This window comes from Pithys albifrons, chromosome 14 (assembly GCF_047495875.1).
Source record: "Pithys albifrons albifrons isolate INPA30051 chromosome 14, PitAlb_v1, whole genome shotgun sequence".
In the NCBI taxonomy this organism is placed as follows: Eukaryota; Metazoa; Chordata; class Aves; order Passeriformes; family Thamnophilidae; genus Pithys; species Pithys albifrons.
This window is the reverse complement of record NC_092471.1, coordinates 20,934,874-20,958,828: the sequence shown is the minus strand read 5'-3', so window position 1 is coordinate 20,958,828 and position 23,955 is coordinate 20,934,874. Positions and strand designations below refer to the sequence as shown.

The 23,955-nt window shown below is 56.5% G+C and overlaps 1 protein-coding gene across 6 annotated transcripts; it reads left to right on the top strand.

The window, feature by feature from the left end:
• The first annotated feature begins 7,841 nt into the window (after positions 1–7,841).
• SPRY3 (sprouty RTK signaling antagonist 3) lies at positions 7,842–17,024 on the top strand. Of its 6 annotated transcripts, none has more exons than XM_071569460.1 (2): positions 7,842–7,864; positions 13,560–17,024. In XM_071569460.1, the coding sequence occupies exon 2, from the start codon at positions 13,607–13,609 to the stop codon at positions 14,522–14,524; it is 918 nt and encodes a 305-aa protein (XP_071425561.1). In that variant the 5' UTR covers positions 7,842–7,864; positions 13,560–13,606; the 3' UTR covers positions 14,525–17,024. The 6 variants fall into 6 exon arrangements, with proteins under 6 accessions (XP_071425561.1, XP_071425559.1, XP_071425560.1 ...); XM_071569458.1 differs by lacking the exon at positions 7,842–7,864 and adding an exon at positions 9,367–9,489; XM_071569459.1 differs by lacking the exon at positions 7,842–7,864 and adding an exon at positions 9,515–9,559.
• The last annotated feature ends 6,931 nt before the right edge of the window (positions 17,025–23,955 follow it).

Genomic DNA, 23,955 nt, shown 5'->3' with positions numbered 1-23,955 from the left:
TTTCCATGGCCCCCCTGGTCCCTCCTGGAGCAGAGGAATGTGGCTTTCTGTCCTGGGGTCTCCTTGTCCTCATGAGTGGCCTTGGGGGGTGGGCACAAAAGTAGGCGATGAGGGTCCCCATCCATGTGAGCCCCTGTGCTCATCCCACCCTGATGGTACAGCATGGGCAGGAGCATCCCTGGGGAGCATTCCTGGACTGCCAGGACATACCTGGCCAATTTGGGAAGCCCTGAAAGTCACTGGAGAAGAGCCCAGCTGCATCTAGGGAGCTCCATCCTCCTCCTCACCTTTTGCAGCCCGTGAAGAGCCTTTAGGTGTCTCTGCCACCAGCGCTGGGGGTGCTGAGAAGTGAGGGCACAGTGCCTGAATTCATCCTGCATTGTGCTGGTGTGGAAGAAGACCCCTCCTAAGAGGAGACACCTCCTTAGAGGAGACCCCTCCTTGTTGTGTGCTTTTCCCTCCTGTTCCTCCTGCTTGTGTGTCTCACCCCACTGGGAGCCGGGACCTGCAGCTGGACAAGCTCCAGCCACTGCTGAAAGGTGTTTTTGTGGGGTGTGGCCAGCTGGGGACACTGATCACACCCCCACCTCCAATGGCCGATGTCTGTCTTGGAAAAGGCTTTTCCTGGGGAGCATGAGCTGGGTGTGTGAGACTCTGGAGCATCAGGTCACCATGGTTTGACCTTCTCTGCTCCCCTGACTCTACCTGGGAACAACGGGGGGATCCTCTACCCCGCCATCCCTGAGTGAGGAGCAGACCCTCTTCCTCCCTCAGCCTCTGAGGCATTGCCAGCACATGGGGAGCTTGTTTCAGGCCTTGGGCACCTTCATGCCACGTGTGATGGGTGGACATTCTGGGGGAATCTGGGTTCTCACACCAGAGCAGGTGCCATTGGGGAGGTGGGAGGTGGTGGGGGCAGCAAGGGATGGGGTGCCAAGGGGTCCTGACCCTGGGGCAGAGCCTCTGCCTCAGCAGAGGAAGGTGAGGAGGTGAGAGAAGGTCAGAAAAGTTTTTGCCAGGCCCTCTGCTTAGGCAGGAGGGGCCAACATAACCACCGTTATTTAATTTATTTTTTCTAAATAAAAAAAAGGAAGGAAGTTAATAAATAATGTAAAGTGGAGAATGCATTAATGAAAGGGAGAGTGAGGGAGAGAGAGGAAGGGACAGGGCAGAGTGAGAGTGTGGGGAGAGGGGGAAGATATTCCTGCCGGTATCGATTGGATATGATTACATTAGAGCTATCAAATATTCATACTACATTCCACAAGAGGTCATTGTGTGTGTTTTTCCAATTTAGCTCTGCCTTGGCGCAGGGAGCAGGCTCTGGGTGGGACATGGCTCCAGCCCCTGGCCCTGCCCCCCTGCTCTGGCCACAGGGATGCCACCCACCCGAGTGTGGCACAGGCTGGGTGGGACATGGGGCCGGAGGTGAGGGGGGTAAGGGGGATGCTGAGCTGGCTGCTGACCCTGAGGGTCCTTCACAAAGCCCCTGAGGGCTGTGGATCCAGTGCAGACACAGCAACGGGGGGGGGACACTTTTCTCTTCCCTGGCAAACACTTCTGCTCCGTTCCCAGAGAGCTCAGGGATGGTGATCACTCTTTACTGGCTGCTCTAGGCTGCTCCTTACCCTCAGTGGAGCATTTTAACTGGCATGTCCCTTTGCCAGCCGGGGAAGGTCAGCCCAGGTCAGGGAGCCAGGCAGGAGGCGGATGAGGTGCCGGATGGATGACAGTGTGGCAGGTCTCCCGCCGCGATGCCCATCTGCCAGGGCACACTGAGCCCTCTCTCCCTGCCTCCATCCCTCCCTCCACGCTGCCTGTGCCGGCCAGGATCCTCACTGAGGAGAGAACATGAGGGACAAGGACCTGCAGCACCAGTGGCCCCAAATCAGGGGCTTCAAAGACACGACTCTGCGTGTCTGGAGAGAGCAGTTGGGGTCCAAACCCAGCCCGGGTGATCCCTCACCCTGAGGAGGTTCCCACGGACTGCTGCCTGATTTTATTCCATGCAGGGCACCTCCCTTGCCCATGTCTCAGTTTTCCTGTACCCCCACCTTCCTGTGGCATCCCCGGGGCACCTGTACCATCCTCACAGCGCTGCGGGCTGTGCCGAGCCCCCACTGCCCCACCACGGCCCCGGGCGCTGGGAGCCAGTGCTGCCTTCTCTCCTTACATTAATAAAAATTTTACAACACGGTGGCAGGAAATGCATTTTCAGTTCATCTGCTGCAGCTATTAGATTACCAGGAAATGGCTGGCTGGCTGGCAGCCAGGGCTCCGGAGGGCTGTGGTGCAGGGAGGAGGCGAGTGGAGCACCGGGAGGAGCCGATGAGAATGGACCCCCTCTGCCTGGGTGCTGTGCCAGGCTGTGCCCACCAGCTCTGTCCGAGTGCTGGGGCATAAGTGTGAGGCTCCCTGGGGATGCTCTGAGCTGACAGGGATGGTGGTCCCTGCTGCCTTGGGAAGCTGGGATGAGCAGGGGAGTTGTCTCCTGATGAACCTCTGCTCCATCCCAAGAGCATCAGAACCCAGATGGCCACAGCCTCTGCTGAGGCTACACTGGGCTGGGACCAGGGGAAATGGAAAGATTTGGGGCTGGGACCAGGGAAAAGTGGGAGATTTGGGCCTAGGACCTGAGAAAGATGAAAGATTTGGAGTGGGAACCAGGGAGACATAGAAGTTTCGGGGCTGGGACAGGGAGGGTGCATGCACTGAGGGCAGCAGGCATCTACAGGGGTTGGTTATTCCAAGCTGTGGGATTTTTTGACCCCCAAGCTGGACTGGAGTCAGGTGGAGCATGGGAAAGAGTTAAATTTTTGTTGTGTGTAACAGAGCTGGGAGGAGGGGGCAGGTGCTGGCTATAAATACCTGTACCTGCCTCGGAGGTGGCTGTGCTAATGAAGGGAGGGAATTGTGAGCAGTCCCTCCGAGGAGGGGGGGCCAGCAGAGGAGGGGGGGCAGCACCTGCAGTGGCTCTGTGGGCCCCAGGGAGGGAACGATGGGGTGTTTTAGGAACCTGGTTTTTAGGCTAGGCAGGGTTTCCAGAAGAGCCCTCTTAGAGGTGATTGTGGCTCTGTGCAGGAGCTGGTCTCTACAGGTTTCATGCTGGGACCCCCTGAGGCCCACCCATTTCCACAGTCCTGGAGTGATCCTGGGATTATTTTCATGTGAGCATCAGGCACCAAAGTGAAACATCTTCATTTGGTGGTTGTGGCAGTGAGTGGTCTCTCTTTTCAGGATGCTCCTCAGGGCATCCTGGGCTCCGGAGGGATGCTCAGGGCTCCAGAGGGATGCTCAGGGCTCCAGCGGGATGTTCAAGGCTCCCTGCCTGTGCCTGGCAGCATCTCAGGGGGCTCAAACCCCTGTGCCTGCCCAGCCTCCCAGAGCTCCTGGCTCGGGTGCAGGATGCTGCTTTTGGGAAGGAGGTGACATCAGCCCTCTAATCCTCCAGCTGTGCCATGGTCACATTTCCTCTCCAGTCCCTGCAAGCCGGGACAGGAGCAGAGAAGACACCTGAGAAATGAGAGATGGTGAAGAGTGAAGGGAAGGGATAAAGGAAGGGACTGGAGCAAGGAAGGGAGCAAAGTGTGGGGAGAAAGGAAGGTCTGAACCTTGCCAAGGTTTATTAAAGTTTAAGGGAACAGAAACCCTGGTTTGCATGGAGGGGACCAGATATTTTTAGCCATGGGTAGGATGTCAGCTCTGAAAATAGCCTGCTACCAGATCCTAATGAAATCCTCTCTTTGGCTGTCACCCGGAGCGAGTTTGGAGAAGGAGGATCACTGTCACACCCGCAGCCGAGGAGCTCCTGACACTCACAATGACTCGCCTGGTTTCTTCTTATTTATTTATTTATTTATTTATTTAATTAATTAATTTTTTTTCCTTCCCTCTCCAGTTTCTCCTATTCTTCGCCGGCTCTCCCTTACGCCGAGCAGAGGAGTCAGCAGCCAAAAAAGTGAATGCGGGGGTGGTGCTGCTTAGCTACGGCCAAATCCCAGCAGCATGTGACCAGCCTGGCAATTCAACACGGAGCCCTTCTCCCCGGCACACGCGCTGGAGTTAAAGTGACATTGAAACGGGCACTCAGAGAGCTGAGGGCAAAGAAACTGGGGAGAGCCGCCTCCCCCCACCCCACCCCCTCCAGCCCTGGGAAGAGAGGTTTGTCTTGTGGGGCTTGGTGGGGAGTGGGAAAGGTGGTACCCAGGTCAGGGAGGATGCTCAGGGCAGGTATGTAGGCCTGGAAGGGGCAAGAAGTGGGAGAGCTGGATGGAGCAGCTGGTCTGGGGAGAGCTGGGCACCTCGGGGCATCAGCAGGAGGGATGCCAGGTGTGCATGTGATGCCTGGTACCTGTGGGATACCTGGTGCACACGGCATACCTGCTGCACATGGCATACCTGGTACCTGTGAGGTACCTGGTGCACATGGCATACCTGGTGCACATGGCATACCTGGTACCTGTGAGATACCTGGTGCACATGGCATACCTGGTACCTGTGAGATACCTGGTGCACACAGCATACCTGGTGCACATGGCATACCTGGTACCTGTGAGATACCTGGTGCACATGGCATACCTGGTACACATGGCATACCTGGTACAGGTGGGATACCTGGTGCACATGGCATACCTGGTACAGGTGGTGGAGCTTACCCTGGGACTGCTGGTAAGCCTGAAGAAGACCTGGAACAGTGGGTGGTGACAGCTCTCAGGAGAGATCAGAGACCACCTGAGGAGCATCACAGGGGCAGAGAATCCAGGGAAAGAGGGTCCTGAGGGCTTGGGGACAGAAGAGAGACTCCTAGGAAAATCATATCCCCATCAAGGTAGGGATGAAGGTGCAACACCGGCACAGGTTGGGTGAGGAACACGTGTCCTGTGTAGGCAGGGTGAGACCTGGACAAGGGGCTGGTGCTCCAAGGGCTTTTTGGGACATTCAGGGTCTAGAGAGTGCAAATTCTTTATCACTTGATGGGTGTAGCAGTGGAGTTTGGATGGGGAAATACACATCACCCACCTATGGCACCCCACCCAGACCTAAGAGCCCATTTCTGATGGGAACAAGAAGCCTTCACCTCCATGCCTTTTGTCGACAAGGGATCCAGCTCCAGAGCTCTCCCACAGGCACAACGGGGCTCAGGCACCTTCCAGGGAGCTGGAAGATGGAGTTGACAACTTCCCAGTGAAGATATGCCTGTATTGATCATCCCTTGATATCTCCATGACGGATGCATTGTCTCTTCACCCACTCTGCCCAGGCTCTCCAGGAGCTCAGGGTTGGGATCTCACCTTTGGAGCCAACACTGCTTGAGTCACATCTTTGCTCTGGTTTTTCTGCTGGGAGGGGGACATGGCTTTGGGCAGGGACCTAATGGGGACAAACATGTTTCTGAAGAAGATGAGCTGCTTTGGAAGTGCAGGGAGCTGATCAATCATGGAATCTCAGACTGATTGGAGTTTGAAGGGACACTAAAAATCCTGTAGTCTCAACCCCCTGCAGGAACACCTGCCAACAGCCCAGGGTGCTCCAAGCCCCGTCCAACCTGTCCTTGAACACTTCCAGGGATGGGGCAGCCATAGCTTTTCTGCCCAGCCTGTGCCAGGGCCTGTCCACCCTCCTGTTGAAGGTGTCTCAGACTGGGACACCCCCGTGCTTGGCTATCACTGTGCCCAGCAGGACAAGGAGAGGCACAGAATGACAGGTGCCATTCTGTTCCCCTAGGATGGACTGAGGTGCTGGGTACCTGCTCACTCTGGGCACTGGGTGTTGCCCCCCGAGACGGCTCCTCCTGCCTCGGCACGGAGCCGGATCCATCTGCATCAATGAGTCAGCAGGACCCACTTAACACTTCCCCAGCAGGATCTGCTCCTCTCTCCCGACAGAATGGGCAGCTCTGGCAGGCTCTGGCAGCGTGTTACGATCTCAGCTCATTAAGGGACGCATCCTGAGCACTTTATTGATGTTTTATGCTGCCTGGCTCCATCTTCAGAGGGAAACTCTCATTGCAGTCAATGCCTACACCTCCTCTGCACCTCCGCTGCAGGCTGAGCTCGGAGCTCCGGATCCGGCTGGCGGAGAGGCAGGCTCAGCTCCGGGGGCTGTGCAGCTGCAGCGCTGCAAGCCATGGGTTGGACTCCAAAGCGGCCAAGAAGCGCCCCAGGTCCAGAATCCCTGTAGGGCGTTTTCTTTCCAGGGACTAGGGAATGTTCAGAAGGAAAACACAAGGAAGAGACTGGGTTTTTTCCTTGCTTAGTGCTCTTTCTGAGCAAAGGAGCTGCATGACAGGGAAGGGAAATGATGTTTCCTCTCCCCCTGCGCTGCCGTCTGTTCAGCCACAGCCTGGAGGGGTGGGTGTACCTGGCCCCCTCCTCCCCACAGAACGTTGGGACCCACATGTCCCCACCTCAGGAACGTCACAGTCCTTTAATAAGTTCCCCAGTGCTTGCAGTTACTTCTAAAAACCTCGTGGCACTGTCTGGCTTAAAGTGGCTTTTACATAATCCAGACTGTCAGGCTAGATGAGCATCACAGTCCCTTCTGGCCCTAAAATCTGTGAATCTCCAAATTAGAGGGCACCAGCACCTCCTTGTTTCTGGCTGATTGAATCAGAGGAATAGTGTGTTCTCTTTCTGCTCTCCCCTTTTTTCTCTCCCTCCCCTGCATCATCCTTAACTGCAGGTGAATTTCCCTCCCCCTGAGCCCAAGCTTGGCAAATAGCATCAGAACAGATGAGACATCTTCAGCCTTGCTCTGGGATGTCCTCCTCTCTCTGCTGCCCACTCCCAGATTGAGTCCCAGCTGTGAAGTGTCCGGCTGTGGGCACAGGCAGGGCTGGAGCTGGTGAGGAAAACGGTGCTGAGCAATCCTGGCTGGTTTAAAATCACAGCTAAGTTCTGTAGGCTCCAGACTGAGCTCGTTTGGATTTGTGAGCAAGGTGTGGATCTAGAGAAACACTTTGGGAAGGGGAAGGAATAAAAGTGACTTCCCACATTTTTTTGGGTGTTGTGGATGTGCAGGAGGAGTGGAAAGAGCAAAGTGGGGAGGAATTGCTGGTGGCCTGTGGGGATTGCTGGAGATGGGGGAGCCCCAAATACAGAGATCCACAACAGGTGCTGGGGACCTGCTGAGCAGGCTCAGGTGGAGTTGGGAGCCCCGGGATGTGCTGCTGCCATCTCGGTGCCGCTGTGTTCGTGCTCTCGGCTGCCCCTGGCTGGAGATGCACCGACAGCCTCAAAGGTGAGTGGGACACTCAGGAGCTGCTTCTCCCCGTGCCTTTGGACAGGTCCCCGGGGGTCTTCCAGGGGTTAAAGGTGGCACATTCCAGCTGGAATGAGGAGTGAAACCAATCCAAAAGCTGGGATAGCTGCAGGTGGAGGCTGAGGAGGAGCAGAGGCAGCAGCGTGTGGGGCACAGCGAGGGAGGGATGTTCAATCCCCTGGTCCCACACATCCCACACGGGACAGAGGACCAGAAATTTATGGAATTCTCACACCTTCCTCTGCCACAGCTTGACAGGGGGTACCGCATCCCTCTCCCAACACCCAAAACCCCTCGGAATGCTGCCAGGGGCGCAATCCCAGACCATTTCTTTGGGAGAGGCTCTAAAGTTTCCTGCTTTGCAAACGCATTCGGATTCCTAGCCCTCCTCTTGAGTGATGCTGCGGTCAATAACTCACCAGGAGGCTGCTATTCCTCCCTCTGCTTCCCACCCTCCCACTCCTCCCGGGAGCTCCACATTCAGGCCTTTTTGGCCCTCCGTCGGCAGCGAGTGAGGAATAAAGCGGCGCTGGCTGAGCACGACGCGGGCTGCGCTGGGATGGTGGGAGGCAGCGAGGGAAGCCTGAATCACCGGCACCTCAAGGTGGGAGTGAGAGATTTGGGTTGGAAGAAAGGGAGGACATCACACATGCTGCCAGGAGTCAGGTGCTTCCAGCCAGCTGGCAGTCGTTGGGAACTGGGCAACTCCGATGCCTTCTGTGCCTTTAAAGACGGAGCGGAGAGCGATGGGGAGAAGAGGAGGGGCCGGGGGAGCGCAGAGGGATGCAGCCTGAAGGCTCTGAGCTGCAGCCGAGACTGAGGGATGCTGTCAGGGACTCATTCCTCTTGGAGAAACTCCTGCAGGAGCATCCCTGGTGGGATCCCATGGAGGTGGAGAAACGCTCAGCCCAGAAGTGCCTGGAAATTAAGCTGGAAAAGCTCAGCTGGGCACCATGTGAGACATGGAGTCACTGGCCCCAGACGGGGAGGATTCCAGTTCTTCTGGCATCAGCTGGGAGGGGGCCCCTGAGGTCTGTGGGATCTCCCTGGTTTGTCCCCATCTGTTAGAGCCACAAACGGCAGACCTGGATTTGTCATCCTGATTCCAGGTCCTTCTCTTTCCCTCTTTCCCCATCCTGATCTCACACCTCCAGATCCCCAGAGCCTGGGGACCTCCCCACCCCGAGTGCCCCACGCTGCTGGGGACGTGGCTGGGGGGCTGAGGGCTCAAAGCTTCAACTTTGTGTCTTGGAGCAGGTTCTAAGCCCTCCCTGAGTTGGGGATGTTGCTTTGCTCATGTGGTGAACACTCCCAGAAAGGATGGGTGACCACCCTGGAAGTGTTGGGAGGAATGAAGGGAGGGTAGGGCCTCTGGTGGGGCCCAGAGGTGACATCCAGTGTCATCGAGGTGACCTTGTGCATTTGGGACTGGAAAACCAGGTCCAATTTGCTTACATGAGGCTGAGGGGTGTCACAAGGATCCCTGGTGCTCCTGAGCAATGGTCAGAAAAAGCATCAAAGAGAGAGCATGCAGGGACTCAGGAAAACCTCTGGAGTGGTCCTGCTTGGACCTTGAGTCCCAGCTTTTTGTTTCTGGGACAGTGGGATATTTGTATGCTGCTTCTGTGGGCCTCAGTACAGAAAAGCCCTTTTCCAGCCTCTCTGCCCTGAGTCTCTCTTACGGGAGCTAATTCAGGTGTTGATTTCGGACTTTAGGGAAATACCAGGGCTGGGCAACACCTGGGCTCTCTGTCGTGCCTCCTGGAAAGGGTGAGCTGGGAGAAGATTGGACTTGATGACCTAAGAGGTGTTTCCCAACATTTCTGATGATTCTGTGAGGTGACTGCACCCGTTTTGTCGTGATTTACGGATCAAGTCCGAGGTGACAGGTCCCGAGAGCAGCTCCCGGCCCTTTGCAGCCCGACCCGACACAACCTGCCCGTGATGTCACACTGATCCAAACCCATCGCGACAGTGCCCGTGGTGCCGCTGTGCGTCCTCAGGGGGAGTGCCTGGCTGGGGGGCTTGTCCCGGTGGGCGCGGATGGGGGACACCTGGCCGGGGAGTGGGCTCAAAGGGGGCCGTGAAGCCCGGGGCAGACGGAAACGTTTAAATAGCGGGTGCGCATCCCGCGGCGGGGCTGGGCAGCAGCGGCGCCTGGGGAGCGCTGCGGGGCTCTGCGGGGCCGCTAATGGGCCGAGTCCATTTCAGCGGGATGACGCCACTTGGGTAAAGCGTTAAGAGCTCCGGGAAGGCAGCGCAGAGCGAGGGGGAGCGCGATGCTCCCGGGCAGCGCCAGGTCCCTCCCTCCTCCCTCCATCCCTCCTCCTCCTTCTCCCTCCTCCCAGCCTCCCGTTCCCACCGAGCGCGGGCCCCCCCGCCGCTCCCGCTGCCCGCGGCGCGGGGCTCGGCTGCGGGGCCGGGGCTGCCCCGCTCCCCGCCCCGGGGCTGCCCCGCCGCGCTCGGGGCCGCGGGCCGATGGACCGGCGGCGGCAGCGCGGTGAGTCCGCCCGGCGCGGACACGCGTGGGCTGCGGGACGGCGGCGGAAGGCGGCGCGGGTGGGCTGCGCGGCGGGGCGACACGCGTGGGCAGAGGGGGCGATGGGTCTTGAGAAGCGAGGATGGGGGGTCCTGGACACGCGTGGGCTGTTTGCTGAAGGACCGCGGGGTCCCTTGGATGCGCAGGAGCTGTGAGTGTGCAACGAAGCTGCGGTTCTGTGAGGTGAGGGCTGGGGTCCTGGGCACGCGTGGGCTGTGCATGGCAGGGCTGGGTGTGGGTCAGAGAGTCGCGCGTGGGTTGACCTGCACACAAGCGGGCTACAGGCACGGCAGTGCTCGGAGGTCCTGGGGATGTGCGGGCTGTGTGCATGGAGGGGCTGCAGGACAGATCCGAGCCCCGCGTGGGTTGTGTGTGGAGGTGCTGCCGGGTGTGTCCTGGTCCGAGCCCCGCGTGGGTTGTGATAGTGGAGGGGCTGTGGGACAGGTCCGGGTCGGAGTCCCGCGTGGGCTGCGTGCCAAGTGGGGCTGGGGGTTCAGCCTCCCCTCGTCATCCCGCTCTGCCCTGCAGCGCCCAGACAGGGCAAGGGGGTCCCTGCTCTCCCACCTGGCGCCCTGAGCCGCTCGCCCCCAGCTCACATCCACCTCCAGCCTGTAAATCATTTGCTTTTACGATCCCTCCTCTGGCCCATTATCACACGAACTTTATATGTTTGGGGCTGGTGGCGGCCATAAAGCTGGCCCTGTTTCCGGGGCTGGCATGTCCGCCGGGCAGGCGGGTTGTGAGGAGCAGGAGGAGGCTGGCGGGACACTGCCCTGAGCCTCCCCAGCTGGGCAGGTAGGCAGGGAGGGCACAGCTGAGCCCCGGGGATGCCCAGTGTTATGGAGCTGGGATATGGACTGGATGCAGCCCTGGGATGAGGCTGGAGCAGCGAGGGCTGGGAGCAAGTGGGGGGCACTGGGCTATAATGGGGCAGGGGAGGAGGAAGAAGTGGGGTCCCATCTCCAGTCATTCAGTCCTTGTGGAGGACCCACAGATCCTCTGTTCATGTCCTCTTGGTTCCTGAAGGGACGTTTTACATCCCCCAGACCAGTGAGCCTGGGGCCGTGTCTGATCCTGCACATGGGAATTACAGGGCTGGGGGCACTGGGGGCACTGTGGCCCCCGGCCCATTGCTGGGGATGTTCCCAGGATCTGTCTTTCCCAGGGTGCCGTGTCCAAGCCCTGGCCCCAGATTCTGAGCATCCGGCACTGCAGGGTGGATGGGTAGCTCCTCTCTCTGTCCCAAGTCCCTGGGGCTCGGCTCCTCCTCACAGTGTCCCTCCCACCTAAGCCTGGCTCACGGGTCATCTCGTGTCTCCTGAGCTCCAGGTGATGCAGAGAATTGGAGGTACCTCAACTGGGTCAGCCCTTTGGCTGCTCTTCTCCTAGTTCTGCTGTCTCTGTCACAGCAGGACCCACCGCTCTTTCCATGTCTCCCTTTGGGTCTCCCCGAGGTTCAAGCCCCTCCCAGGGCCGTCACGGGGGTCTCACTGGGCGAGTCTGAATGCCCAGGTACTGCCACAGCCCAGGTGAGCAGGGATGGACACCCAGGTGTGAGCAGCTGCTCTCCAGGTGGAAACCAACATCCTCCCCTGATGGGATCTGGGTCACGAGGGATGTGGGAATGCACTGAGGCTGCTCCCTGCGCTCCTCTGCCTGGTCCCAGCTCCGGGCTGAGATGGGTCATGGAGATTCAGGGGCCATGGGAGCTTCAGGTCACCAGCCTGTGCTTTAGTAAGACCTTGCCAGGTGAAGAGCTCGGGGGCAGCAGCTCACAAGAGCTTTGCTCACAAACCTTTCCGGGTTCAGCTGTGCCCTCTGAATTCGCCTTGGTATTGCTGTGACCAAATAACCTGTGAGTGTCCTGGGCGAGTGATTCTTCCCTGTCTGTGTCTCCCTGGACGGGGAATCACATGGAGCAGGCGGCAGGTGAGCTTCGTGTGCAGGAACCCTCCAAATCTGAGCAGATCAGTCACTTTTTCTTTCTGGGGAGGAGGATGGGAGAGATGAGATCTTGCTTGAGCAGTCGAAGTAAGTTGGCTTTGCTTTTCCCTGCTCCTCAAGGTCAGCCGAGCTAATGAAAATCAATCTTCCCTCTGCCTCTCTCTGCTGCATGAGCGGATTCTACCTGTGGCCCCTTCACCTACTTGAAAGCGGCGGCTGCCGCGGCCGTCCCGTCCCGCTGACCGTGGGCAGCGCCGCAGGGAACTTCCTCCTGGAACAGCGTTTTCCTGAGGGGCCGGGCACAGCCACAATATCCCTGTCACTGAGGGGTCTCGTTTGATCTGCCAGAGGAGAATGTCCTGGGGAAGCTGACTGGGCACGGGAAGCGTGTATTCAATATGGAAATCAGGGCTGGAAGTGCTGGGGGAGAGCTCGTGGCTGGGCTTTGGCATGAAACGAGTGGTGCCCGTGCTCTGGGATAGCTCCATGTGCAGGTGGCAGGACTGGGAGGTTTGTGTCTCCCTCCCTCCCAAGGGCCAGGAGCTGTCCAGGTGGCAGTCCCCTGCACACCTGCCCCACTCCTCTCCCACACCAGTGCCAGTGACAAGGTCTGGAAGACAAGGGTTTGGTGATAAGCTGATGCCGTGGGATCAAACCTGCCAAGAAGGGGAGTTGTGGGACATGGGGTCCTCCCTGCCATCCCACGTCCCTCAGTGGTCCTGCCTTTCCCCAGCCCATGACACTCAATGGTCCTGGCACTCCTGGGCACAGTGGGTTCTGCTGCCAGTGCTGCCAACTTGGGAAGTGCCATTTCCTGGAAACAACAGCAAAGGGCATGGCAGCAGTGTGAGGGGCAGGATGGGGCTTGCTTGCTCCCTGTTGCATCTCTGCTGGGGTTAAAAGGAAACCTGCCCTTCTTGGTGCTCCTGATGGGGGCAAATTGGCTTCCTGGGCTGTGGATGGGATAACGGGATGCTGCAGTCCACCAGGATCACAGTCTGTGGGATGGTCCTGTCCTTGGCCGAGTGAGGGGCTCATTTGTTGCAATTACTTGAAATCTCATCCCTGGAAGTGTTCAGAAAAATGTGTGGATGTGGCATTTGAGGACATGGTTCAGTGGTGAACATGATGGTGGTGCTCAGCTCATGGTTGGGCTTGATAATCTCAGAGGGCTTTTCCAACCTTAATGATTCTATGATTCCATTATTCTAATTTGTCACTGCTGCTGCCTAAAATTAATTCTGTTCAGGTCCCCTATCCCAGTGCTCCTGGCTGTGCAGGGAATGGCAGCAGGAGGCTGCTCTGGGGTGTTGGGAACCCCCAAAGCAGAGTCCCATGCTCTGAGAGAGATGACATTCCCAGTTCTGTCATGCCTCTGGATAAATCACCACTTCCCATTTCCCCTCCTCCAGAGAGGGCCAGCACGTGGCCCTGGGAAAGGAGAGGGAGGTGCTGGTGAGGGGTGGAAAAGGCTCTGGAATGACATGAGAAGCTCAAAAGTGTGGGGAGACATTGTGCCTGCCTGGTTTGAGGGGCAGATCCAACCGCTCTTTGCCCTTCAGATGTGTCCTGCCTAAGTGTTCCCAGGAAAAAACGTACTCTGGGTCTGATTGTTGGAAATCCTTTCATTCTGAGTTCTCCAGCCAGTGTTTGTGCCTTGGTTTGGTCTAGTGGAAGGTGTCCCTGCCCATGGTATGGGCTTGGAACAAGATGAGCTTTAAGATCCTTTCCAACCCAAACCAGCCTAGGATTAGATGAATGGATCCATTGTAAAATGTAACAGAAGTATTTTCTCTCTTCCTGCCCCATCCTTTAGGATTTTTAGATGTGCCCTGATGCCGCAGGGTCTCCTGGCTCCTGGAAATGCAGCTCTCTTCCAGTGTGGTTGAACTCAGCTGTGACGAGACGATGGACCCACCCGCTGAGGACTTCCAGCAGGTCCTGTCCATTGATCAAATCCGCTCCATCCGTGCCAGCAACAACTACGTGGAGAGGCCGGCGGGCTGTTTCCAGCAAGCCCGCTCCAACCCCTCCCTGGCCCAGCCGCCGCACAAGGAGTGCTCCCAGGACCGCCTGGTGTCTTCCACCTTCCAGGACCTGCGCCGCAGCCACAGCCAACAGCACCAGATGCCGCCTTTGCAGCCCCACCTGAGCCATTCCAGCACGGCCAGCTCGGTCTCCCAGAGCACCACCGCCTCCGAGCAGCGCCTCCTGAGCAGCCTGACGCCCTCGCACTCCGGGCACTCGCTCATCCGGACGCAGCCCCGCGCCCCGGAGCTGAAGGCGGAGGAGTCGCCGCTGAAGGGGGGCTCGGAGAAGCCCACCCTGCACAGTGGTCACCTCTTCATCTGCGAGGAGTGCGGGCGCTGCAAGTGCGCTCGGTGCACGGCCGCCCGCAGCCTGCCCTCGTGCTGGCTCTGCAACCAGCGCTGCCTCTGCTCCCCCGAGAGCCTCCTCGACTACGGGACCTGCCTCTGCTGCGTCAAGGGGCTCTTCTACCACTGCTCCACCGACGACGAGGACACCTGCGCCGACGACCCCTGCTCCTGCGGGCCGGGGTCCTGCTGCGCCCGCTGGGCTGCCATGAGCTTCCTCTCTCTCCTCATGCCCTGCCTCTGCTGCTACTTTCCCACCCTGGGGTGCCTCAAACTTTGCCAGCGGGGTTATGATGGCCTCAAACGACCCGGCTGCCGCTGCCAGAGCCACACCAACACGGTCTGCAGAAAGATCTCCTCGTCCAGCGGCACGCCCTTCCCCAAAACGCTGGACAAGCCGGTATGACCCTCCCGGGGAGGAGAAGCAGGCTTTGTTCCTCTTCCTCCCCCTCCTCCCCTTCCTCCTCCTCCCTCCTTCATCTCCCTCCTCCCTCGGCTCCCTCCACTCTGCACTGCTCCCCCTTACCCACCACCACCTTCTGGGAATGAGATGGGTGAGCTGGGGGTCCCCTGGGCGTTGGGACACCCTGGCTGGGTGGCCCGGGGGCCTGGCACCAAGCTGGGGGGGACTGGTGGTTTTGCACATGCAGGAGGACAGGAGAGGCAGAGCAAGCTGTGAGTGCCCTCCCTGGCTGGATCCCACAGGGAAAGGTGATCCTAAGGGTCTCTGGGACTCTGCCCCCATGGGAAGGGCAACTGAGGGGTCCTCAGGGCTCTGCTCTCAGCAGGTTTAGGACCTGCCCCACAGTGTGGTCCTTCTCCATGGGGGAAGAGGCAGGTTGATGCACCCCCTGTGCAAGAGCCTCTCACGAGCCAGTCCACCTCCTCTCACTCTTTCTCCCCCTCCAGCACTTTCTGTGGGTGGCCTTTCTGCTCTCAGGGGGCCACAGGCCCCTCTCCCTGAGGGGCTGGGGTGCTGTGGGGTCTCACCCATGGCAGTGCCTTCCCTCTGGGCTTGGGAGCTGCTGGGAGAAGTGAGCGAGCTCCAAAATGAGGTGGCACCGTGTTTTTCTGTCTCAAAGAGGAAGGGAAGGTGTGGGAAGCTTTAGAAACCTTCTGGCAGGGGAAGGAGCGATGGGAGGCAGCCCAGCCCACTCGCTCCTGCCCGACTGCAGCGAGTGAAAGGTCCCCTCTGGGATTTGGCTGAGAACAAGGAGCTGGTTGGAATTTGTCATTCATCTCCCCAGGCCTTGGAGGGCTGGCTGGGGTGGGAGCCGCCGCCTGGCTCCATCCCACCACTGAGCAGATGCCACAGGCACCGTCTCCCTGCTTGAATCCTGATCTGGTACCTTCCACCAGCACTGAATTCACTTTAAAAAAATATGGCAAAGCCAACTGTCAGCAGTCACCGCTCTGGGGACTCCCCAACAGGGGCTTCTGCTGCGCTGCTTTGGGCTGGAGGACACGGAGAGCAGGAGAGGGTGTTGAAATTGGGGACCTCGACCTTCCCTCCCTGCAGATGTCCTCGTCCTCCTGAGGGCTCTGCACGGACAACCAGGAATGGGGCTGGACCAAGCCCTGGGGCTGGGCCATCTGCAGAGCAGAAGGACGCCCAAATCCGGGTCAGGGCTTCGAGTGTCCTTGCTGGGATGATGATAAACCCAACTGGTTGCTGTGGTTGGAGGGCTCCTCCTGGTCCTGGGCTCAGCCCCATCTCTGCACAGTTGTGATTCCACTGGCTTCATTCAGGGAAGTCTGGAGCCGGGATGGTGTCCTGGAGCTTGGCTCTGCCTGCATGTCCCTCCTCTGAGGTGTGTGAGCATAGAGAGAAGTGAATGGTTCCCCTGGAGAAGTATTTGCAACACCTCCCTTGGCTTCCCCAAGACCCTCCATCCAGGGCTCATCCGTCGCCCTCTCCCAGCCACCTCTTTCCGTAGAGTTCTGTGGATCTATTTTTGTATATATAAATATAACGTTAGGATGGGTAGGTCTCTTACTAATAATATTCATGATACTGCTGTGAACGATGCCGGGTGCAAGGTTTGGCTCCCTGGTGCACTTGCACAGGCTGGAAAAGATGATTTCCTGGTCTGTTTATTGCTAATCCTGGACCCTCCGTTCCTACACCATTGGGAGAGGGGGAAAGGGAGACGTGTGGATTGTCCAGGGGCTTCTGCTCTGAACAAGGGAGTGGGATTCAGCACTGGTTGTGGGGTGAGGCAGAGGTGGACTCTTCATGATGGGATTCCTCTTTCCATCAATTTGCTATCTAAAAATCATGGAGAATCCGAGCTCCCTGTAAGAGCAAAGCGGATCCAGGTGGTGATTCATCCCATTTGGAAGCATTATTCATGAATTTCTGTGCTGGCAGTGCTCGGCTCCCTTGACTCAAATGGCACCCAATCACTGAAGTTCCCTGTGGAAGGAGGGATGAATCCCATCCCTGTGGGAAGTTTGCACCTGGAGAATATTATGGACATGAGCGAAATCCTCACCCTGAGGGGTGATGTGGAAAGATCTGGCCAAAGATGGCCAGCCTGCATCCATAAGGTGTGGGGATCTCAGGATGATGCCCTGGGACACAAAAGAATCTCCTGGCATTAGGAAGGGTGAAGGCCCCGCATCTCCTCAGGCCAGCCCTGGAGTCTGGAATCATTTGGATTTTAAAGCCATGACCTTCTGGGAGGATGCTCTGTAGGTGTGTGAACCCTCCTAGGATCCAGCCACGTCCCCTTGGCAGCAGATATTGAATATATTGCAAATATATTGATTCCTATGTCAATCATTGCTTGGCTCCCCACCTCCAAACCATTTGGGGAGAGAGGCTTCCACCAAGAGGCACCTTCCTTTGGAAGGCTCAGCTCACTCTTCTGTTGGTGCTGATTAAACTCCTTTCTTAAAAAAAACATTTTTAGGGAAAAGCAGGTCCCTTCACTGCAGGTTGGAGGAACTGTCTCCCTTGAATGTGAATGTGAAACAGTTCATTGAAACTTTTTGAAGAAAACTAATGAACAGAATTTTCCAACTTGCTCTACTTTGATTTTTTTCCTCCTCCTTTTCAAACGGATCCCACTCATAAATTTAGTTACCACCTCTGTACCTCTGCAATTCATTGCTTCCTCTCCTGATGGTGGAATGACTCAACATGTGAAGCTTCATCATTTTCACGGCCTCCCAAGTCATGCGAGCGTGGGGTGACCTCCCCCAGGTGCTGGAGCTGGAGGCTGAGGAGGTGGCTGTCCATGGAGCAGCTCCCCAGAACCAGCTTTGCTTGGCACGACTCCTGCAGCACATTTCCCTTCAGGAGTTGGTGGGAGGCCAGGATGGCTGCCAGAGCCTTCCACCTAATGGGCTCTTTCTGGGTCAGTGCAGAAACCCTGTTCTTACCAGGGAATGGTGCCACAGCCTCGGGCAGGATGAGGAGCATGGACCGGGCTCTGGAAATGACAAACCTGTGCGACATGTTTTGTGAAATACTGGACATGTAGAAGGGGAGGAATTTAAAAGCCATGTAGATACAGCACTTGGAGACGTGTTTTAGTGGTGAGCTTGGCAGTGCTGGGGAATGACCTTAGAGGGCTTTTCCAACCAAAATGATTCCATGATTCTGTGAACTGGGGAGAAGGAGAGCTCCAGATGGGCACTGTCAGACTGGCTTTGGTTTGACTGAAGGCAGACACAAAGCCACATCCAGGACTTGCATGGGCCACAGGAGTTCAGAGCTGTTGGTCTCTGTCCCACTCATAGGACCAGGTGTTTTCACCTGGAGTTGCTGCTTCCCACTCCATCTGGAGTCCTCAGCACGCTCCCCTTCCTTGCTCTCTGCACACAGGAGAAGTTGGAATGTGCCAAAGGCTCTCCAGGGAGGCCACTCTGTTTCCCTGAGCTCATCTGCTCTTGGGAAGGCTGTGGGCAGCCTCCCATTCTTTCCCTGAGCTTTTCCTAACATCTTCCAATCAGACCCATCCTGCTCCCTCCCCACCTCTGGCTGCCACACGGTTTGGTTTGCCCTCAGAGAGGACTCTGGTTCTGGTTGGGGTTGTGAGCCCCTTTGCTGCCACACCCTCAGTGACTCAGATCACATCTGCTCTGGGTGTTTGTTTGCAGCTGCTTGTCCTGGCAGTTGGGGTTTCTCTCTGTCCTGACGTGTCTTTTTTGGTTTTCTTTTGGGAGTGTCGCACGGCGAGCCCTCTGCTCTCCCACAGGGATGGATCTGCTTTGTGAGGGAACATTTGTGTGCTCTGTGCCTCTGCTGGTTGTGGGTTCCTCTGCCAGGGAACGTGCAGGGCTGTGGGCAGATTTAGACAGGGAAAGAGATTCAGGTGCCAAAGGAGCGGGAGGCAGGAGCAGCTGAGCAGGACCTGAGCTCTGCCTGCTCTTCCCACCCAAACCTCCCAAGCTCCATCCACGCAGGAGGTTCTGCTGGTGTTTGTTCTTGGCTTCTCTTGGTCCCACTCCCCTTCTTCCCCACTGGCGAGTCAGTCCCAGCACTGGTGAGGAGGGATCAAGGGTACCAGGCTGGAGTCTCCCTCCCATGCCAGCTCCCCAGCCCTCCTGGTGGAGGGCCAGAAGTGGTTCTTGGGCTTCTGTCCATCCCTCTCCGAGAAACATCAGTGCCAGCCAGGACCTCAGAGAACGGGAAGAAGCTCCCTGTGACTCTCACATTCCCATAAAATCCCACTAAGTTCTCTCTTCTGCGTCCCCAGGTGTGAACCCAAAGACTGGAGAGCAAACGTCATTGACCAAAAGATAACAAAGCCTGGAATAACAGATTATGAACAGCTCTTTAGTGTGATAGAGAGGGATGAGCCAGGGGTGAGGGAGCTGCTCAGGACACCCAGACTCGTCATTCCCAGTATCCCCCCTTCTTAGTTCTCTCTGTCTCTGGCTGTTGGGTGTTTTGAGGCTGGAGAAAGCTGGGAGGTCTGCAGGTGTTGGAAGGTCTAATGTTTGTGATCAGCATGTGATAAGGGCTGTGTCCCCACCCCAAAGCCCGTCCTTAGTCTTTAACAGGATCCAGTTCAGCCTTGTCTCCTCTGAGGAGCCTGCAGAGCCCAGGCCTGGGGCCTGCTCACAGCAGCTGGGGGCACCTGCTCCAGGTGGGCCAAACCTGACCCAAACTCTTGGGGCTCAGTCTCCTTCGGGGTATTTCTCCATGAGCATCGGGACCTCCTGCAAACTCTCTCCCAGGGTCAGGCTGGGAGCTTGTGCAGGTGGGATCTCTTCTGCTTGGGGTGGCATGGCAGAAGAATCCCCTGAGGGTGTAATCCAGGGTTCCTGGTCCCCTTGGAGTGGCCTGCAGGTAGTTCGATGGATGGGAAGAGCTCACACGTGTCCATGGGGCAGAGGGGAAGCTGGGTGAGGTTTCTTGGTGGGTCTCTCTCCTGCTGCACCCCAAAGGGCTTCAACATGAGCAAGACCAACCCTCCCTGAGGAGCTGGGCCCTGGGAGAGGAGGGTTCTCAGGCCCTCTGTCCCCAGGTGTGTGGTTCCACCTTCCCTGCAGAGCCCATGTCCCTTTGCCCTCCCCATCCCCATCCCTTCTCTCGGGATGCTCTGTGCTCAGGCAGCAGTTCTGCATCCTCCTGCCTCCCCAGGTGTCCTCAGCACAAAGTTCTGCCTGGAAGATTCATGACAGGAGAGTCTCATACCTGGAACTGAGGGCTCTGATCCTGTATTTATGGGCACACAAATGTTCTGTACAGTGTGTAAAGATCCCTCCCCTGGCTCTCTCCACTCGGGCTCCTTTCTATAAGGTATAATATATGTTTATAACCCGATGGCTGGTTTTTTTGACAATACTCTTGTACCTTTTAAGGGAAAAAAAAATAAAAAACCAAAGTATTTATTTGAAAAGTTTATTTTAAAGATAAGAAAAAAAATAACCTATTTATTTTACTGCACCCTCTTCTGTTTAGTTTCCTTCTCCTGTAAAGCTGATAACTGTTAGAGAACCACTGCTGAGATGAAAGAAGTGATTCTATGGTGGCTTCACAAGCCCACTTAGAGCAACTGTTCAATAAAAATATATATTAATTTTGAATGTGGTCTCATTCCTGTCTCCTTGGTGGCTGGGGCATGGCTCAGGCTCTCTGCTGTGGGGTGCTGGGAGGCTGGGCAGGGACTGACATTTGGGGGGACCATTTTTAACTCCATGAGGGTTCCCCTGGGAGATTTCTCCTGATGCTCAAACCTTGAAAATCTCAGTGTGGGCTTCCCAGATCCCTGAGGAATGGCTGCCTCCTGTGACAAAGGAAAGGAGCAAAGAGGGAGGGACTGAGGTAAGAAATCACAGAGATTGGAGGGGTTTCAGTCACTCCACAGATTCCAACACATTTCCAAAGGCTCTCCTACTGCCAGAAGAGAGGGGACTGATGCCACAGGGTGAAGGATGTCTTCATCAGCAGGAACTGCAGCTGGGACCTGGCTGACTCTTCCCACGAGCTGCAGAAGGCAGGTGGGTTTAGACCCACAAGGATGAATCCGGACCACAGCACCAACAGTTGCCGGTCAGGCTGGTGCCTCTGCTCTCTCTGTGCCCATCACAGGCCAGTGCCCCACAACCCTCAAACTCCCTGACACTTCTTCTTGGCTTGAGGGTCTTTTCTGTTCATCTAACGCTCTTCTCTCACAGAGCTGGTGGATCTTTATTCAAGCACTTCCAGAGCTTGAAGTCCTTTCACACAGATTGAGTGGCTGATGAATTCCATGGTTAGTGGCACCTCCCTTACTCCTTTTAAATTTATTGGCTTCAGCTGAGCCTGTTTCCTTCAGCTGTGAGAATCCTTTCCTAGGATGGTTTCCCTAGGCTAGACCTGTGCTTGAGAGCCCTCCCAAGCTCTGTGCTTAATTAAAGCCATGGATTCTCCATGTCTCTCACCATAAAGCCGTTTTTCAGGCCGTTCCCCTGGTTTGGAGCCCCGTCTGTGGCGTTGCTGGTATCAGAGCTTGCTTTCCAAAATACGTTCCAGTGCCTCAGCCCCAGCATCCAGGATCTGCCTCGGGGCTCTGGAGCACAGATGTGAGCCCAATCCCTGCTGTGACTCACTCTTCCCTTGCTTTTCAAACAAAAGATGGATCCGAGCCATTTGTCACCCATTGGCTCTTTTCAGTGCCAAAGTCCCTCTTTTTGGAGACAGCCAACCAGTTTCATTCCCAGATGTGCAGCCTTCTGTTAACTATGTTAGAGCCCTTTTGGTGTGTGTAGCACAACCTCCCCAAGCCTTCCCTGTCCTTAGCAGCTCATGCCATGACATCTCCTGGCATGTCCAGGTCTCCATCCCCTGTGGTGCTGTGGAGGAAGGCTCAGGAGCTGAGCTGTGATGTGAGATCAGCAGAGAAGCACAGGTAGGTGACCTGGAGTGACCTAAAATAGATGGTAATTGCTTGCTTAGACATTTTCCTTCTATGTAAAGAAAGATGTGATGGCCCCAGGAATGACAAAAAGTGACAGTAATTGGGCCTTTCCCCAAAATTAGGGTGATCCTTTAAACTGCACAATCATTTTCTGTTTTGCATCCATGTGAAGATCAGGGGGAGCCTCCCCAGGCTGGACTGCCCATGGCACTTGTCCCAGGTGAGCTGGTGGCAGCACCAAGTCACAGCCATGGAGCTGATCCACCTGGAGGGTTTAGCCTGGAATAAGAACCCACTTTTCTTTGGCTAACACTGATGTAGTTCAAGCTGAACTGTCCTGTTTGTGTTATCTTAGGACCAGCATGGCCTGAGCAAGACCAGCTCCATAAACTCCTTCCTTAGAGGTGGCCAATGCTTTCCAGAAGTGGATTGCCACCTCTTTGGTGTTGAAATCTTCCCTTGCCTGGAGCAAGCAAAGTTAGGCCAAGCTCAAACCCCCCTGAGGAAGTCCAGGTGTGATCCAGCCTTCTGCCTGTGCGAAGCATCCCTTGGTGGCCTGGGGAAGTGCCTGGCAGGCTTCAGAAGAGCAAGGGTAGGTGTTTGCAGTCGAGAGGTTGTCTGTCTAGACAGGAGAGAGAGAGGAGCCCTCTTAAGGAGTCATTCATCTCTTCCTAAGATGGCTAAATAGGTCAGATGACTCATGCCCTGAAAGCGCCTCTTTCTCTCCGCTGACTACAAAGAGGGAAGGAGCTCCCGACAGCCCCTCTGTGCCTCAGACATCAGAGGGGAGCAGATCTGAACCTGGATGCTGTGGGGGATCCATGGGCCAGCAGGGGAACTCACCTCTCCCAGGGATCCCCAGAGGTGCTTTGTCAGTGACAGTGATGAGGAGACAATTAATTAAACCCCAGGTGGTTTTTGACTCGTGCTGAAGGTGATGTGTGTGTAGGAACTTCTGCATCCAGAGCTGGGGAGGAGCAGGTGGAGGATCAAATCTACTTCCCTGCTGTCACCACAGGCTGAAGGGACTGTGGGGCAGGAGTTTAGGCTGGCGAGATTTGCAGAATGGCTTCTCCACCACCAGAAGCTCTTCCTTGCTTGGCCATAGTCATCCTCAGGCAGGGCTGAGGGCAGTTTACTGCTCTGCACACCTCTGGCCAGAGGAAGCCAAAGCTCTGGTCAGGGCAGAGGCAAGAGAACAGACTGGTGTTGCCCCCCTCCCCCTCCACTGTTCAGAGATGCTCAGTGGTGTTTGGGAAGCCCTGGAGGCATCACAAGGCTGAGGGGGCAGCTCTGCGGGCAGCCAGGAGCCTTTGGAATAGCCCAGCCAAGAAATGACACCCCCAAAAGGGTGGCCTGTGCTGTGATTGCAACTCTGGGAATGGGGGGGGGGGGGGGGGGGGGGTGTCTTTTCCCCTGCAGGCAAGAGGGTCTCTGGGCCCCCAAGGAGGACAACATGCCATGGTCCTTGTGCAAAAAGGACAGTTTGTGCCCCAAAACACCTGCAGGTTTCAGCGCTGCCCTGGTATCCCAGAGCCACGCTCTGGCCCTGCAAAACATCACGAGATTGGCTTAAAAATCAAGATGCAGCTCACAGCAGATTCTTGTTTTTCGCTGCTGCTTTTGGAGGCTGACTGAGTCATGCTCACAAGCCTCCTTTGCCAGACACCAGGACTGGCAGCTCCTCTGAAACCATTGAACGGGCACAGGGATCCTCCTGTGAGCCCTGGAGCAGCTCAGCCTGGGGGTCAGGGACAGCCTGGGCACCCAAACATGTGCCAAAGAGTGCAGAAATGGCCAAAGACCTTGAACTGGGGATGATGCATAAAAAGCAGGAGGGGTGGGAGATCCATCTTCCCATATCAGTCTGGTCACTGCTGTGCTCCTGCCTCTGGACACCTCCCTTTGACCTTGGCAGCTGCTGATGCCCTGAGCCAAAGGGCTGCTGGTCAGCCTGGGGTTCCTGCTGTGCCCTCCAGGCATGACCAGCAAAGTCTCAGCCCCTGGAGAAGCAGGTGGAGAACATTTCAGAGTTCCCCAGTGGGGCCTGAAGCAGGATTGTGTTCCCCTGGGTGGAGACCCCCTCAGCTGGGCTCTCCCTGGCATCCTTCTCTACATGTTCTGCTCCTGGGAAGTGCCTGAGGTGGAGGATGTTTCTTCCAGGCACGTTCAGAACAAAATTGTTTTCCTGACATGAAACTCCAAATCCTCTTGGGGAGCTTCTAAAGGATTTATTTCCTGTATCCACTTCCCCTGTGCCTTGCTGCTCTCTGTAAGGACATTTGCATGGAACAGTAGGATCTCAGTCTTTTGATGTGCAATTATCATCTGCAGAAATGACTAATCAATTAAGGACAGTCACTACCAGGCTTTCTATTTATTTCTTTCTCATTGAAACCAGAGCAAATGTGCCCTTTTTCGTGGGAAAATGATGTTTTTTTCCAGCCGTTGCTGCTGAAAACTTCCCGATGGATCTGAGGGT

What these genes read in the sequence shown, in the direction of transcription:
- SPRY3 (XM_071569460.1), top strand. Translation starts at nt 13,607, where the DNA reads ATGCAGCTCTCTTCCAGTGTGGTTGAACTCAGCTGTGACGAGACGATG.